This window comes from Daldinia caldariorum, assembly GCF_022478825.1.
Source record: "Daldinia caldariorum strain CBS 122874 unplaced genomic scaffold F4812scaffold_12, whole genome shotgun sequence".
Taxonomy (NCBI): Eukaryota; Fungi; Ascomycota; class Sordariomycetes; order Xylariales; family Hypoxylaceae; genus Daldinia; species Daldinia caldariorum.
In genome coordinates, this window is record NW_025953048.1 from 345,367 (window position 1) to 362,619 (window position 17,253).

Consider the following 17,253-nt stretch of genomic DNA (forward strand, 5'->3'; position numbering starts at 1 on the left):
ATATCTGCATGATAACCCAAGGGTATCGACTATTCTTATTCTTCAAATAAAAAGTCTCTTTTTCTAAAATAATAAATGGATATCAGACAGGAGCTGGGTTCAGCTCAGAAATCATGACAAGGGTTCTTCTTCTTCGTCGTCCAACTACTCAAAACAAATATTCGTCGTACTGTATTCCAATGGAAAATAATAATAATTTTACTCAACATTTCCAAATATGCATGGGAACTGGTCATGCTCCATAAATCGGAAATCATATCGCTGTGCTCTTGGGCAATCGTCGTGAAGAGTCGTAAACAAGCAAAAATTCGTGGTATCAAATACAGAGGGAGACCCGACTTCCGTAGCCGTGTGCTGGTCGTTCAATCGCTAGCCTCAGGAATCGAATACGCAATAATCAGGGGGCACCTGTTTCATAGGAAGCCTCCTTCGTTGCCGAACACGCCGACACTACCTCGCCAACGACATCGCTCTTCCCGTTCGGTGGGCGACATGGCTCCGCCTCTGGGACTCAACGCACCATTCCTTGGCGGTGTCATCTGCAGGGGTCCGTCAATTTCGCTACTACCCCGACTGCTGCCGTTGCTTGCGTTCGTTTGCACAAGCAGGAGACTGCTAGTGCCACTCAGCCGTTTGGTAAATTCATTGAAGCTAAGCCGTTTGCCATCCGATACCGACTGTCGCTTTTCATGATTTATCCTCGTCACCGGTTCTTCTGGCACCCTGCTAGGAATAAGTGTCAGGTCGAGCGAGGCGGTAGGGATATATGGCTGACTATTCGTCCGCTGAGCCGCGGGTCGTGATCTTGAATGGGCGGTATGCGGTCGATGGATGGAGGAACTCGATTCTTGATAGGTTGGCACAGATCTGACACTTTGATGAGACCGGTGAGATCTCCCTGAACTGTGACGATTAGCGATAAACTGGAGCGCTCTTTGCGCAGATGGTCCAATCTCGTCAGCACCTAAGTCCTGCTCAAAAGCGTCACCACCGCTGTCCTCTTCGTTAACCTCGTCCACGCCGTCGTTCTCGTCGCTTTCGTCCTTCTCCGAAGTACTTTTGAGGGGCTCCCTAGAAATTCGTTTTTCCGCCTCGAAAGCCTTCTGACGCTCTTCTACCTCACGCATCAATGCCTCGAATCTAGCAATAGAGCTCAGCTTTTCTTCTCCAGGCACCTCACGGTCCGAACCGGGGATACAGCGTAACTGAAATGCCCTATCTAATATGGTTTCCCGTTGGCCGGGTGGTGAGCTGGAATGAAGACTAGGTAAAAATTGAGCTGGCGCAGAACTAATACTTTCTCTCGTCCTAACAGGGGAACCTAGAGTGGATGACCGTCCTTGCGCTGATGTCCATCCTTCAATAAATTGGTCTTGATATTCACCACCAATTGTAGTCGCAGGGGACGGAAGATCGGAAGGATGAACAGTCGTGTAATGTTGCCCTGTATACCCTGTGGAAATGGGAACCATTGAGCTGGCATGAGAGGACGAAACATCGCTGCGGTTCGAGCGTATACTTGGTGTCCCCGAGGTGTATGTCGTGGCGGCATCTCGACTTGATGCGTGCGCATGGCCGGATTTGCCAGGCCGTTTCGTCCACGTCTTAGAAGAGCTCCCACTCGATGTGCCGAAGAATTCACCCGTATCTCGGGACGACGAGGGAGAAAAGGGGTTGATGAAAGAGGGCGATATTGGACTGATCGGGCTTATCGGATGTTTACCAAGTACATCAGGCGGCATTAGCGATTGTATGTAACTGGCCCAATCCTCTAGCGTATATGTGCGATCATCGCCGAGACGGAACCATAGCGTTGTCGGTCCAGATTCCTTGGTTGTAGTTAAGCCGGCGGTCCGACTCGATCGGCGTTTTCGCAACTTGTCGGTAGCGGGATCTGGAGATATCTGAACAGCAAGAGTCGGAAGGATTGGCCCTTGCTTCCGATAGGCAACATTCTGAACCACACAGTTCGTGATAGAGGCCATCGAGTGCTGCTGAACCGGTTCCCAATCATCCTACAAGAAATGAGTATTTTCCAAAAACTAGACGGCTTCTTTCCATTCCTACCTTTGTTTTATATATCGAAAGGTAGATGAGGTCGGGCTGTATTCTCGTCTGCAATTTGGACGATCGATTACTGGAATCTTTGATACGAGCGGCGGATAGGACTTGGGAGAAAGCAGTGTTCGGTTGGCTAGTATCTTTGGGCGGACCGACGACAAGATATCGAGGCTATGAAGAAATGAGCACACCAAGTTTATAGGATGAGCACATGGCGATTATGGCGGGTCATTACCTTCCAAGCAGCTCTCCCAATTATGCTACCCCGATCGGGGGGGACGAGTAAAGTACCCTCCATGATTGATCGTGCTGTTTGACGTCGCTACAGTGGGGGGGATTTGCGCGATGCAGTTAGGCTTCTGCCGCACCTTGGACTATACGACCGCGCGCAGCAAGCGACAGATCGAATATAAGATGGACAAGGGACATTAATAATTAACACGGCATATTGTAATAAATGGAAGGGCAATGGGAGAAAGACGTAATAGGTCTTTCTTTTACAGGAATTAAAAAAAAAAAGAGAAAAAAAAAAGTCGAAAACTAAGGAGATGTGAAAACTAGAGGGAAACTCGAATCCTCCCAATAAATGTAGAAGGCCTTCTTTTTTTTCTCTCTCTCTCTTTCTCCGGGAATGTAACTCTTTAATTGGACGTTGTAATGAGAGTTGCAGAAGACATAAGGGCCAACCGGGCAGAAGGAGTGGCGAGTTAAAGATTTAGAAAAGAGTGATGAGAAGAGAGAATGTAGTATTGCTGACGAGAAACGAGGCTTGTCGGCTTGTCGCTCTTTTGGTCGCTACCCTCCGTTAGATGTACTTAACGTACACTATAATACTAGGTAAGGTAGGAGGTAGCTAGAGAAACCCCCTAAGAAATTATTAATTATATTTTAATGCATGTCATATGGGTGCTAGCTGGGTGCGCATGCCTACTAGGGTCTAGCGAGGTCTAGCGCAATAAAGGGCCGTCGTACAAAGTACGGGTGACATGGGTACCAAAGTTAGGGCGAGGGTAGCCCAGAATTCTACGCAGTCGCGAACTTGGCACCTACCAAGATCTGCAAATTACCTGAGACATATCTAGGTACAGGTACGTAATCGCCTCTTAGTCTGTTGGGTTAGAGGTACGTAAAGTAATCTAGGGGAGTAATTTGCTATTATTTGCACGTTATAGGATGAATTTACAGCAGCTATGTTTGTAAAATACATGTAATACAATTGGAGTAAGTATAAGTGTTTAAGGTAAAGTAGTTCTAACTACCTAGAGGTATAGATATTAATTCTAGAGCTTAAGGCAATTACCTACCTGACGTAAAGTAAGTAAGTTCAAATGCACATATATTGCTGCAGCCCGTAGACTACCTATAATTGCCAGGTATCTTAGATAACTTCGAGTACGTGCAATACAGAAGAAGTACCTAACCCACAGAAGCTTGGCAAGGAACTGGAAAGAAAAGAAGTTTAAAAAAAAAAGTTGAAAAGCCTCGGTCTAGCTTTAAAAGCCGAATAAGAGAATAGGACAAGAAGAGTGAAAAAGGAATTATTCCCGACTCGAGTGGATATACAACTTTTTGTTCGGGCGTTTTGCAAAGACTTAAAAGTTAAGGCTAGGCTAGTTAGTTAATCGTATTAATAACTATGATGCTATTTTATTCAATGAATAACCTTTATTTGTGTTATGAGTTGTAAATGTCAGCACTTAGGTTACGACCTCCTGCCTCTTATTAGGAACTTTATGTTGGCATGTAAAAGTTACTCGGTAATAAAGGCGGCTCTCAGTCTCCAATCATAAACTTCTACTCTTAATCGGAACCCTTGGAAGCTTTGGGAACCACATTGCACAAACAACCTAGTTAGATGGTTTCAGAAATAGCAAAGGATACAGGTACATGTACGTACCTCCTAACTCGCTACAGGGGTGACCTGGTTACGTGTTTCGCCTAAGACATGCAGGCCTTGCTTTAAGTGCCTTTTACTATTTAGTTATGTATGTACTATGTAAGTGTATTTGCGGAGGGCGATAATAGATTGCATACTAGTCGATGGATTAAGTGAATTTCATGTAAGTTGATCTGTAAGTGGTAAAGGTTAGCTTCAACCGGACAACTACCTCCATTTTTTATTGTACAAGTCCCGATCGACTTGAACGATTAAGGATATGCTAAATCGATTTAACCCATAAGGAGAACCACTTGCGAGCCCATAGTGTAGAACTCAGCTCAGACGCTACAAATTCTTACGAGGTCCAATATACGAGATCGAAGGTGGAGGTGGTCCAAAATTGAATGCAGAAAACACATACCTAGAATACATTACAAAGTGATACGTGGTATATCCAAAAGTACGGTATCACCTGGGCATAAACAATCCAAGAACCTGGGACTTGGACGATCTAGTGGAAAGGGGCATGAAGCCACCGCTAGTTCCAATCACTCATCACTCATCACCTTTCTCCTCTATGATGATGGCCGCAGCAGCAGCGGCCGCAGAGCTATCGCAACTACTAATAAGTGTCTAAATGCCAATGGAAGCATTCCACTGCCCCCTATTGGAGGATAATATAATAATTCTACTATGTACGGGATAGCCTGGGCACTTACTACTACTAGTTGTCTGCACGCTTTGACCTTGGTTTGACAGAACTTGACAGGTAAAAGTTTGCCATGGCAGGGGCTTCGCTATCCTATTGGGCCACTCGTCAATCAGCTCTCTGCAACTAGTTCGATGCCCATGTGTTGTGCACATATAAGTGTAAGTGGTTGTTAGTTAAACCGTGTGGATCACTTGACACCACTATCTGTAATGCGTATGCAGTAGACATGCACCGCAGTCCGAACAGATGTGTCTCCAGTGGATAGGCTTGACCGCGGATGTAGATATTGCAATTTGCTTCTATCGTTCTAGAAGCGTATCCGGGATCGATAACTAAGCGATCCTCGATTCTACTACTAATTACAGGGATGAGTATATCTTACCCACAGCTAATTGCCTGTAAAGTCTTGACCGATCATTCGCGTTTAGGAGGTGGTGGGAAAGGGGACAACAAGTCGGTACCTGTAGTAGGTGTGTGCACTACCCTATGATAGCTTAATAAATATTTTTGAAAAAAAGAGAGACCTAATAGTTAGTAGTATGTTGTGTATGTAGTTTATTTTGGTCATATGACGGGCGGTTTTTTGACATGGGCAGATAACCGTCTTAGAAGGCGATCCCCAGCAAGGATCAGGGGTAGAAGTTCTTCGAGAGCAGCGAAGTTTTCCAGTTGAAATTGATCGGAATACATCCCATAATGGTAGTCCCCGCACTCAAAAGGGGGGGTACCCCGCTACCCATTTACTCTGGAATGCCTCTTTTTTTTTTCTTCTTTTTTTCTTCTTTTCTTCTCGTTTTAATTGCTTCGATAACCAAGCAAATACATAAAATACATAAATCTGACATTCCAGGCCCAGCCACGCAGCGCCTTTTTCTTACACGGCGTTAACCGTTATATCTCCATATCCATACCCCAGTCGACAGGTGTCGGGTGGCGTATGTGAAGGGTGTTCTTCAATTTACTTTTTTTTTCCGATCGTGAAAAAAGGGCTACATGTATAAAAGCAACAAGCATTAAGTAAATACTACCTACATACAACGGCTTCGGCTTTTCGGCTATACCCCATTTAAAGTACCTAGGAATAGTTATGTTGGACGCGTGGAGAATGCTGCTTGACTTCTTTCGTTGGCGAATACGACAATTGTACAATACAATACCAGATAGAGTTTGCAATGGCACTGTAGCAATCGGCTCATTACAACGTCCAAGCCCAAGAATACCAGGTACCCAGGGTAGTCTCCTGCCTTATGAGTATGACTGCTGCCAACATCGTTGTTGAAGTTACACTGCGGATTATCTCATCTCGTCGTCTTACCTTACTGCAGATTCTGAGCCTCTTTTTCGTCCTTTTTTTATATTTCCCCTCGCCTTCGGCCGGCAGGACGACGTTGTCTCTTCACCGATATAGTGGCAACTTCGCAAAGATATCAACTCACTGCATATGGATCATGTACATCAGCACCCGAAACCGTCCCGGTGTTCGATCTCGTTCATATCACTGCATTGAAACAGATCAAGTAAAAGTCTCAGTGCGTCGTAGAATTATTTCGCTAATCGGCCCCGCGTAAATAAGGTATTTAGTCAATCGCAATGATATCAAGAACAACAGTTACAATCATGTTCCGGGGCATCCGAATTCGGCAGGTTGATGAAAATATAATGACTTTTTTCCTTTACCCGAAATCCTATCTGCTTCCTCCATGCAGTCATATTACTTACTACGCGTTAGGTACCTATCTGACTGTTTTCATTAATCTATATTTGCTCGATTTATTCATCACTGCTTCAATTTACTCAAGATCTAGGAGGTAGGTATCTCATTCCCAACAACCTAGTCTAAAAACACAATGTGAGACATAGCGTGGTGAAAACATGGGCGCCTCACTTAGTCGAGGCATTTTCGACTGTTACAACTTACGGTAAGTCTCGTAAGTAAGCGAAACCCCCTTGAATAAACGGCGCGAAAGCCCCAGCAGCTACTACTAGAGTCCAAGCCCAGTTCCCTCCACGCGGAACTTATGGAAATGACTACACAACGGGCCGGCCCTTTTTACTACGGATTGCGCAGTGGCCAGAAGAGGGTCTTTGAACATTGGAAAGAAAAAAAAATTCGGTCAGGGTTGTGGCTTGCGAACAAAAGGGCTCATAAAAAAACGAAGCCCGGCCCCGCCGCGGATCATTCCCGCAACTCCATTCCTTGGGCCGGTTAGGAATGAAGTATCCCCATTCACCCCCATATGAAGGATAATTATGTGGAGATAGTTAAACCGAGACAGAGGATGAAGTCGTAATAAACAACAACATGATGAAAAGCTTCTATCAAATCCCGCATGTTTAGTATCCTATGTAGGTGCCTTAGGTACCTTAGGTAGTTATTGGCGTAAAGAACTCACTACTACTGAGCCGTCGTGGGATAAATTCCGTGCTGATCGATATCAGACCAGGTCCACCCCTTTTCTCTATCCCCAATCTTACCTAAAGCTTTCTATGTACGAAATCAACTTTTGAAAATCCCTTTATACATAGTACATTAGATAGGTGGATGATGCCAGGATGATCCATATTCTCTTCCCATAAGGCACAAACTTCCACTGCCGCAATAACGTTTCTTCGGCAATACGAGGCGGCTAGGTTAGGTAGGTATTTTCCAACGCATCTTCATGGTTTTGAAAGCAAAGCTCCCAAGCGGGATTTTGCGAGGCGAGAAAGAGAAAAAAAAATTGGGTCGGTTATTTACCAGTACCGCTGATACTAGTGATTGACAATTCTGTGCCCTTGGATGCCAATCACGCACGCAAGGAATGAACCCCTTTATCTGAGATCGTTGTTCTCTCCCTTGCCTGAGCGGCTGCCGATGCGACAGCGACCCACCAACGTTCCCAAGAACAGGTTACGGGTGACAAGACGTCTTGTCGGCCTTAACGCCACGGCATTTTCCGGGCTCTGTTTAATATTACTAGTATCTTCGCTTTTAAGAAGATGCCGTTTTTGAGGATGCTCCTCAAAAAGCCTACCTAAAGCAATAATAGTTTTTTACGTTCAAGTCAGGTCTATGTACAAATACGATTCATCATCCGATCAATCCGGGCTCGGAGCGCGATCAACACAGACAGATCAGCAAAAAAGCAGGCCGGTTTGCTCGCCCCCACGCGGCGCAAAAAATAAAAGAAAAAAAAACGGCTCGGGGAGTTGGAGGCTACATACCTGTGTTACATAGTAATGAACAGAGGAACGGTTAGACCCCTGATCCTCCCACATGGCAGCATGTATGTACAACAACAGCAGCAAGCAACTCAACGCTAATTATGGCACCAATAGTTTAGGCAATATACCGTTAACTAAGCTCTTGGGACCTCTCTCCTAATTTTAGGGGGTATAACAGACCATAGGAAAGCATATAACGAACGGATCTTCTAACTTTAGGCTACTAATGACTTCATAAGTACTACTGTGCCATGCGGCCGCAGGCATGCATACCTAACACAATAAATAAACAAATACCTAGGCGTAGTAGTACGAAGTATATATAGTATAAGGTACGAAGTATATAAGGTAGGTATGTAAGGAATGTATATTGACAGGAACAGGTGTGATCAGCACAAAACGCATCCGTATAACCGGGATATACCTACAATGTGACGAGCCCCATTCCAACGTTCGTTCGTTCGTTCGTTCGCCCCCGTGCACGAGACGATTGATGGCACACGGCCGAAAGCGACGGTGACGGTGACGAACGTCGGCTCATCTCAGCCGTAGCCCATTATCCATTATCCATCATCATCCTCCTCCTCTTCATCATCTCGCCAATTGATATTGTTATTGCAATACGTAGCCGTCCCCTATATTTTGGCCCAGCAACTTATTTCATTTCCGTAGTTCCCTTGACTTGACCGCTCTTTCGTCTCCCTGTCCTGTCCGCGTCCCCGTCCACGGACTACGAGGAGAGAAAGTAAACACGTAAGGTAAAATGTATTTTTTCTTATTTTTTATCTTCCTATCACGTTATCAATCGAGGCGGAAGGGGGGCCCGGATTGTAATTAATGTGCGACGCGCAATAAGGCGCGCAAGTCATTCCTAAGAAAGAATTACAACAACTCGGGATTTGGTTAGATAGTAATAAAAAAATTAATCCTTCATTCATTCGCCGTCATGCCCGGCGAAAAGTCGATGCGCCAACAACGGCTACGGCTACGGGCTTTGAAATAGACAAATCCGTAAATTTGTTGGGCCGGTGCGCCACTGTCAATAAAATGCAACTTAGAGCAAGCAAGCCAGCCAGCAACAAGCCTCGCATGCATGCGAGGTATACATTAAGATAACGTGCCGTGGTAGTCGGTCAGCAACGCAGCTGAACTTTCAACACAGAAGGGAAAAAAAAATATCACCCTAGCAAAGGAGTAGAACATAAGACAGCAGAGCAGTAGTCATTCTCATCTGAGACATTCTTCGTAGGCTACGAAGATACCTAGACCTAATGGTAGTATATGGTAGTAAGTATTACTCGTCGTTGCTCATAAGCTGGCTAGACTAGGCCAGCCTCGCCTCGCCTCACATCACGCCATTACCTAGGTACATACGATGTCAAGGTAACAAACTAGCCGTCTCGTCCAGCGCCTTGTTTAATAATTCCGTCGCGATGGGATCTTGCGGGTGAATAGCGAGAGCCTGGTGTAGCACTTCGACGGCCAAGTCGAACTTGCCTCCCTGCTCCATGTATATTAGGCCCTTGGACGCGAAGATGGACGCGTCCTTCCCACCCTGCCTCAGGACCTCGTCGAACTGATCCAGCGCCTCGTCGTAGCGCTTGGCGCGGCGGTATGCATGCGCCAAGTTGGTGCGCGCCGAGATCCAGGCGTTGGGTTCCGAGTCGATATCCTCCGCGACCTCGAGGGCCTTCAAGAAGAGCGTGGCGGCGTCCTGGGGGCGGTCCTGGTGGTAGTAGACGACGCCCATCTCGTTGAGCAGCAGAGGGTCGGTCTTGCAGAGGCCGTACGCGGTCTTGAGGAACTCGTCGGCCAGGGTCATGTTGTTAAGCGCGTGGTTCTGCATCCCCAGGAAGACCTGCGGCAGGTGAGTGCCCATGAACAGCCGCGCGGCCGTTGAGTACGCGGAGATGGCCTGGTCGTGCTCGCCCTCGGCCGCGAACGTGTGCGCAAATCCGATCCAGGCTGGCCCGAAGTGCGGATCCATCATGCTAGCTTTACTAAAGTAGCGTCTAGCTTCGGCGATCTTGTCGATTGCGAAGTAGTAGATACCCACGGCGAGCCACGTGCAGGGCTCCTCCGGATGCGTATCGGCAAGATCGTGAGAGATTAGGAAGAGCACGTTTTTCATCCTGAGTTCGTACAGGCAGGCCAGGTGTAAAGGGTATATGCTGAAGTTATATTTGTCTTCTCGAAGTACAGAATCGGTGATGGCTAGCGCATCCTTATATCTGCATTGTGTATATAATAAATCTGCTCTGGCGAGTAGCAAGTCGGGGTTTGAAGCGAGGTTGTAATGTGTTGATAGGGTCTCGCAAGCAGTTGTAAAGGACGCGGGGTTCCGATACTTGGAGAGTCTGGTGGTGTAGAGCATCTTCGTAAACTCAGCAGCTTCTTGCGAGGTGGATGAGTCTCCGGAAACGTTGATAGCGTCAAAATCTAGAGACTCCAAAAATTGCCACTCCTCATCGGGAGACATAAGTGAGTTCTTCATTAACTGTTGAAAGGCCTCGAAGCATTGAACATCGATGCGGACAGCATCTTTATAGCACTCCTTTGCCCGGTCGAAAGCATTCTGCTTAGCATAGCAAATGCCTCGTAGGAAGCACATGGCGGCCTCGAAGCGCTTGTTGGCGGCTTCTTCCTCAGAGAGTCCATCTCTCCTCTCGTGGGTTTTGGCGGCGCCTCTTCCATGATGGGAGGCAGCACGTGTACCTATGTGCTGTGTTTTGCGCTTATGGGCAGGATTAGAAATTAAATGTGTGGGATTTCGCTCACCAAGCACTGTAAGGGCTTCGTCAAAGCGGGATTGCTTGATGAAGCAGTGGGCAGCCAGATATCGACAGGATGGATTCCGTGAAATGAGATCCTGTTTCGACAGGAAGGTCTGGGCTCTGGTATAGTTTCCAGTAGCGAAGTGAACTTGGGCCAGCCAAAACGCGTCATTGTCGTCATCTACAAGGTAAAATTTAGTATTTTTAGTACGGGATCTCGAACACAAAACAACAGACGACAAACCCACTGGTCAAGGCTAAGAGTTTGTCTCCAATGAAAATGGCAGACTCGTACTGTGCTTTATTTAAGGCGTCTTGCCTCCATTCTCGAAGGAAGTTTTCCATGGTATTTTTCTTTCTTCGTTTTTCAACCTCGCATACGAGCTCATAGATGTTGAGTGGGATGGTGAGGAATGATGCAGCAACTTGGTCCAGTCCAAACGCTGCCGTGGCGTATTAACACGCGTTTCCTCGTCCTCCTACAAAGCATAAATGCGAAAATCCCTAGTACCAGTTTGGAACAATTAAGGTAGCTTCTTCATAAATTTCACGGCTGTGTTGCTCTATATAGAGCTGTGGATGATGGCTTTTTTGGGGATGCATTTGATGTATTTGATGTATTGTATTGTGTATTTTCTATTCATGTGGATTTCCTACGCGTAGTGGGGCTTATAGTTACAAAGGTACCTGATAAAAGCTGGGCTACATCTACCTGTACCTGCACTTAACTCCACTGCTGGGTAAGGGTAGATGCGATGCTCGTTCAATTTTGAGCCACATTCATTATCATTATCATTGTCATTATCATTAACCTTAATATTATACTTTTTTAAAGCCCAGGACTTACATTAATAAGCTTCTTATCTATGGATCTTCTAAGAAGATTTATACTTAACTAATAAATTTAGAGTTATAAACAACTAAGAGCCGATAAGAGATCACACAACAGCAGAAAGAAATGCTATATATATATATTCAACACTTGATCCCTCGTAACGGGAAAGGCTCGCCAAGCGATAGGTCAATCGAATTGATCCTTTTGCCATGTTCTGGAATAACGGCCAGCACCAGCTCCCACGATTGACATGTCATCCCACGTATTCCCATCCAATATCAACAAAGCGCAGCCAAAACGACTTTCGACAAAGTTCGACCAGATATTCTCGCGGGATACGTATAACACCATCCTCCGTGACGTGGAACAAAATTTGAACCCCATCTTTCATTTCATTTTAATGACAATCTTAATGGCCATCGTAGTGACCCCGAACAGCCATCAGAGGCTACTAACGGTCCTGATGTCCTCAACGGGGCTATACAACCCCTCATGATGATGGCGTGGATGGAGCCCAGAAAATCGACGATACTACGGGGTTATGGCGAGGACGTTGAGCGCATTTGGCCCTTTTTTAGTAGTGTGAGGCTATGAGCGACGATCTATACCCAAGGCTGAGCTGAAGAAGATTGCATTACCCGCGATGCTGACGTTTGTGTCTAAGAAAAGGATAATACATTAGATACCCGTTAGATGGATCAATCTATTCTCTCTGAAGATCTTGTTCTTTTAAAGTCAGTAGTAATCTGGACAGCTCGTATAGTTAACAGATTAGGTATACATATGCGCTCGTACGTTTCCACGAATGATAAAGTGACATTGGCCGTTGCCGAGAAGGCAAGCGATATGTAAAGTTTTTCTTAAAAAAAATGAAAATGAAAATGAAAAGGGGGATATTTGTGATATTAGCTTAGGTACGGTAGGGTTTTGGAGCTGGGGGTCGCATCCCGCACGTGCAGGCCGCGTATAGCAGCCTCGTCATTGGGCGAGATTAGAGATCTTTCCCTGGCGACGATTCTTTACGCTTACGACGACTTTGCCAAGCGTTCGTGCGGTGCTTGTGACGTAGTACTGCTGGGCGACCGAGCTCGTGCCGTGTTTTCCGATCTTTCGTGGTTCGTCTGTCGGGGCCAAGGAAGATGATGATTGACATTTGGAAACGATCCGAGTCTGCTGGGTTTAACTATCTGAATCAGAATCTACGTAGGCAGCGATATTGTTAGATTGGTAACCTACCTAGTTGTATTTTTCTGAAGGACTTGCAATTATGATATGAATTAACTGCGAGAAAACTCTTTTACAAGTTCGTAGAGGTGAATATTATACGCTGTTTTTAATTACTTATTCGCCTGTAGCCGAGTGGTTACGATGCCGAATATTTATAAGTTGGCGGGTGTCTCCGCGGTGGCTACGATCTTAATAAGTAAGTCTTCAACGGCACGAAAGAGCCGGACATTCACAGTTAGACTAATAAGGTACCTTTATACAATTCGTATAGTCATATTCCTCACACAATCAGTCGACGTCGAATATCAATGGCAACGCATCGCGCACGGCGGAGAAAAACCCTCGCAAGAGGGCGCTATAGCAGGCGGGACGCCTCTGCGCATCATGTTCCTCGGCGCCTCGGTCACGCGCGGCGAGGTGTCGACCGGCGATCGCGGATACCGGAAGCACCTCCGCGACGGGCTCACATCGCGGGGCAACCCAGTTAACTGCGTGGGCTTCAACCGGTTCGGCGACTTCCCCGACAACGACGTGGAGGGCTACGGCGCGAACCGGATCAGGCAGATCCGCGAGCACGCGGAGCAGGCGGTGCCGTACCTGCAGCCGAACCTCGTGCTCATCCAGGTCGGCACCAGCGACTGCTTCCAGAAGGACGACCCGGCCAACATCATGGCGCGGATGCGCGAGCTAGTCGAGTACCTGCTCGAAGCCTCGCCGCGGGCGACGGTGATCATGTCAACCGTGCTGACGACGCCCAACCTCGAGTTCGAGCCGTGTATGAAGAGCGCGAACGCGCAGATCCGGCAGGCCGCTACGGACCTGATCCGGGAAGGGAAGCCGGTCGCGCTGGCGGAGATGCATTACGACCAGGGGCGACCGGGGCGACCGCGGCCGGAGGATATCGGGAACGACAGCATCCACCCGACCGACGAAGGGTACCTGATGATGGGGGATATCTTCATGGAGAAGATCAGCGAGGTGGGGAAGAAGGGTTTCATAAAGTACCCGGTAGACAACGGGATCCCTGATGACGGGGAGACCAGCAGGGAAGTAGAGGATCAGTTAAAGGAGAAGGCGGAGAAGGGACATCCCCTCGGGGGGTAAGAGTTGAAGAGGGCAGGTCCTGGTCCCGATTTCGGTCCCGGTCGTAAGGGAATAAAATAAAAGTATTAAAAATCGCGGTTGTTTGTACTACGAGAGTACATAGGAGAAAGATGCCTCGGGATGCTGTCGTTTCGTATAGAAGCCTGCATAATGGACGAACATGGTTTGCATAAAAACAACTATTTCGAAGTCCCAAGGTATTTGTGTATTAGTATCAAAAACGCAATCAATTCTTTCTTTGCCTTGTTGGTCTTCTTCTAGAGAGTCGACGAGTTTGTCACACTAGATGTTTGGAAAAGAGTGAGCAGTGAGGAGTGAGGGTCCAATAGAGTTAAATATTTTATTCTGAAGACCCATTGAAAATATTTCTTAGAATAAAAGGTATGAAGGTAGGGAAATTGGTATTTTCGCCCTTCAATAACATTCTGATAAACTTGTATATGAATGCGTAGTAGCTAGTTCGAGCTACAATTTCAGGTAATAATCGCGGGTAACGGGTAACAGTAGGAAAGATTCTACCGCTTATATGCATAATGCTTCCAATTGTGAAATAAGAATAATATCCAACACGTTAATGAAAAATCAGTCTTTATCGAGTCTGTTCCTTGCAGTCTGCAGAAAGCTAAGACGACCGGCCCATGCCGACTTATTCAATGGTTCCATCCTCCGCACGATCGGTTTTTCGATTCACGGCTAAGAAGCTACGTCACCTGCCAGGAACGATGTAACAGAAGAGATATCGACAGGGTTTCCTAATGTATCTTAATGTACGTAGGGCGGGACAGGGGGGATGACTTTATTAAGGTAAGTACGGAAAATGTGTTTGTGGAAATCTACAAGTAACGACGCACGCCGCAGAAAGATAACCTTATATTAACATTGCGCGAATTTTCTGTGTGTAATGGTAGACATTGGGAAAGGGGAATATTTAATGGAAGGCATTGTTTGCATTGCACAAGGATTTTATATTGTTAGTAAGGATAGGATGTGAAGTTCTGCAGCCCACTGATCCAATTCTAGACTATCATATGTTGCCTCTATATCTGTATATAGGAAACTATTCACACCCTACCTAGATGTTTGAAATTACAGTTTCATCAAAATGAATATTGCTATAACTACTTTAATCGGGATACTGTAATTCTTGAAATGCATAATAGTTTACCTGAGATAGATAAGCCTGTAGTTGTTAGATTGGTGGATCAAGCATCCTGCCAGAGAGAGAGACAGAGAAAAAAGGGGGTCAGATAAAATTCATCAAGTTTCCCCCATGGATGCTACTTTTGGAAAGTTCGAATTTGGCGTGAAATCGTTATGTCCCTTCCATAGCTATGCCACTTTCCTGTTCCCATGGCAGGAAAAAAAAAGGGGGGGAGAGGGGTCCATGTCAAGTGAATATTATACATACAGAGTTGTAAGGACTGTACGGGCATATCCAAAAGGTACCAAGTTACAGTAGCGTCCTTTGTTGGCCTACCTGGCGTACCTTCCTAGCAGGTTCCTGCCATGTAATAGCGAGGCTATTTGAGGCCTTGCTAGTGAATATCTTCAAGTGAAAAATTTGCTAGCCACCTATCCAAAGGGAAGCTCCGGGACCATTAGCTCTTCCCTAAAATCACTTGTACGACCACTTCTAGTGGCTCAAACAAAGGATTGTGTGCAGGTACGCACGTTGCCGGCCGCTAATTGGATGTACAATGGCGTGGTAGTTTCCTGTTCCTAGGTTGTGGCCCAACAATCTATTCAACTTGAGTGAATGTTAGTGACTTTGATGCCGAACAGAAGGCAGTAGCTCCTTTAATCTTGTACACAGGGAATGCACAGTAGGATACCTTCACGTATTATGGATTTCTATATAAGAACCTGCTTCCCCCGTCTTTCGTCCATCTTCTATCCATAGGTTCACCAGACTAGCCACCCAAGCAGATATTTAACTAGTCTTTCCAACCAGTAGTCACTCTCTAGTACACACTACATACAGTCTTTCTATACCACCTCTACATTCATTATTCATAAGTCAACATGCTCTTCAGCAAGACCCTCTCTCTCGTTGCTTCGGCCATTGCCGCCGTTGCTTCCCCCATCTTGTCCCGAGACAGCGGCAGCATCTCGGTGACCCCTCATTACCGGTACTCGTCGTCCGCGGGCGTGCTCGGCTGCAAGATCGACACCAACCGCGTAGCGTACTGGCCCTCCAACGTCGACTGCAACAACCTGTGCGTCAAGGTCACCTCCAACGGCCGCACCGTCCATCTCCTCAAGGTCGACACCTCGGGCGGCGCCTACGACATCTCGTACGACGCCTGGAACTACCTGCTCACCGGCAAGGGCGCGCACGACTCCCCCGCCATGGGCGGCGGCATCCCCGCTACCTTCGACCACGTCCCCCTGAGCGAGTGCGCCGGCCTCATCAAGGAGCCCGAGGGCCGCCTCGCCATCTCCGCCGCCAACGGCATGAACTTCTTCGAGACCTGCGGCAACACCAAAACCGTCCTGTACAACATCGCCAACCCCGTCTGCACCAGGGGCTACGACGAGGTGTGCACTCTGGCCCCCGGCGCCAACCAGGCTACTTGTGCCCACCAGCTCGGCTCCCTCGACTCCTTGACCTCTCAGCCCGTCTGGAACATCGACTACGGCACCGGTGCCCTGTCCCTGGCAGTTTAAGGATCGACCAGGTATTCAACTATGAGCTATCTATAGTTTAGATTCGTTGAGAATCCTCATTTTTTCTTTTTGGCGATGCGATTGATCAAGATTTTCACTACATGTAGCTAGCCTATCATGATATGATATGGGCAAGGCCAAAAAGAAAAAAAAGCAATGTAAACCAACAAAAAAAAGAAAGCAGTTGTACTTGATACCAATTTTGAAACTTCTCTCTTATAGAGAACTGAGTCTAGAGTGAATAACTACCAGATCATCGCACCTACTTAACTTGACTTCGTGATTTAATTGTGTGTGTAATGTAATTAATATCTGTAAAGGGGTTTAAGCGGCCAAGCCACAGGATCTGCTACCCAATTATTTGCCTACCAGCCTACCACGTACGCACCTCACATCTTAATAATGTTTAAACGATACTCGATCCTAAAACTACTTGTTGTATTGGAATACCAAACTACCTCCTATCTCGTCGTCGAACTATCCGAGCCCCCCTTGTATCTATTTGCCTTTTACATTGATATACACGCGAATAATAACATAAACGCACCGAAAACACCCCTTGCAATGCAAATAGCAGTTCCGTGAGAATAGAGGATTCCAAATGCAGAAATATTACGACCCTCCTGAACTACCCCTTAACAGCATCAAAAAAAGTCCAAACAGCCATTGTCCGTGTTCCCCCATTCATCCGTGTTCAGCGCCAGCTGTTCATTACCTTGCGCCGTGGATTGATTGCTGTTACGTCCGATTAACATCCTCAGGATCGTGTACAGTTCCCTTCTTTATCTTA

The 17,253-nt window shown here is 46.6% G+C and overlaps 4 protein-coding genes across 4 annotated transcripts; 2 read left to right on the top strand and 2 right to left on the bottom strand.

The window, feature by feature from the left end:
• Positions 1 to 413: 413 nt before the first annotated feature.
• On the bottom strand, positions 414 to 2,359 carry F4812DRAFT_460660 (uncharacterized protein; the record flags this gene model as incomplete). Its single annotated transcript, XM_047937724.1, has 3 exons — positions 414 to 2,015; positions 2,068 to 2,232; positions 2,297 to 2,359. The coding sequence occupies 3 exons, from the start codon at positions 2,357 to 2,359 to the stop codon at positions 414 to 416; spliced, it is 1,830 nt and encodes a 609-aa protein (XP_047788702.1).
• A 6,699-nt stretch (positions 2,360 to 9,058) lies between these two features.
• F4812DRAFT_433878 (TPR-like protein) lies at positions 9,059 to 11,247 on the bottom strand. Its single transcript, XM_047934676.1, has 2 exons — positions 10,879 to 11,247; positions 9,059 to 10,811 (listed from the first exon to the last, which is right to left on the bottom strand). Exons 1-2 carry the CDS (start codon positions 10,973 to 10,975, stop codon positions 9,235 to 9,237), a joined length of 1,674 nt encoding a protein of 557 aa, XP_047788703.1. The 5' UTR covers positions 10,976 to 11,247; the 3' UTR covers positions 9,059 to 9,234.
• A 1,302-nt stretch (positions 11,248 to 12,549) lies between these two features.
• F4812DRAFT_77346 (carbohydrate esterase family 3 protein) lies at positions 12,550 to 13,966 on the top strand. Its single transcript, XM_047939415.1, has 3 exons — positions 12,550 to 12,768; positions 12,821 to 12,888; positions 12,964 to 13,966. The coding sequence occupies exons 2-3, from the start codon at positions 12,834 to 12,836 to the stop codon at positions 13,794 to 13,796; spliced, it is 888 nt and encodes a 295-aa protein (XP_047788704.1). The 5' UTR covers positions 12,550 to 12,768; positions 12,821 to 12,833; the 3' UTR covers positions 13,797 to 13,966.
• Positions 13,967 to 15,818: 1,852 nt separating this feature from the next.
• On the top strand, positions 15,819 to 16,463 carry F4812DRAFT_460663 (uncharacterized protein; the record flags this gene model as incomplete). The annotated part of the gene is made up of 1 exon (XM_047937725.1): positions 15,819 to 16,463. One exon carries the CDS (start codon positions 15,819 to 15,821, stop codon positions 16,461 to 16,463), a length of 645 nt encoding a protein of 214 aa, XP_047788705.1.
• Between the last annotated feature and the right edge of the window lie 790 nt (positions 16,464 to 17,253).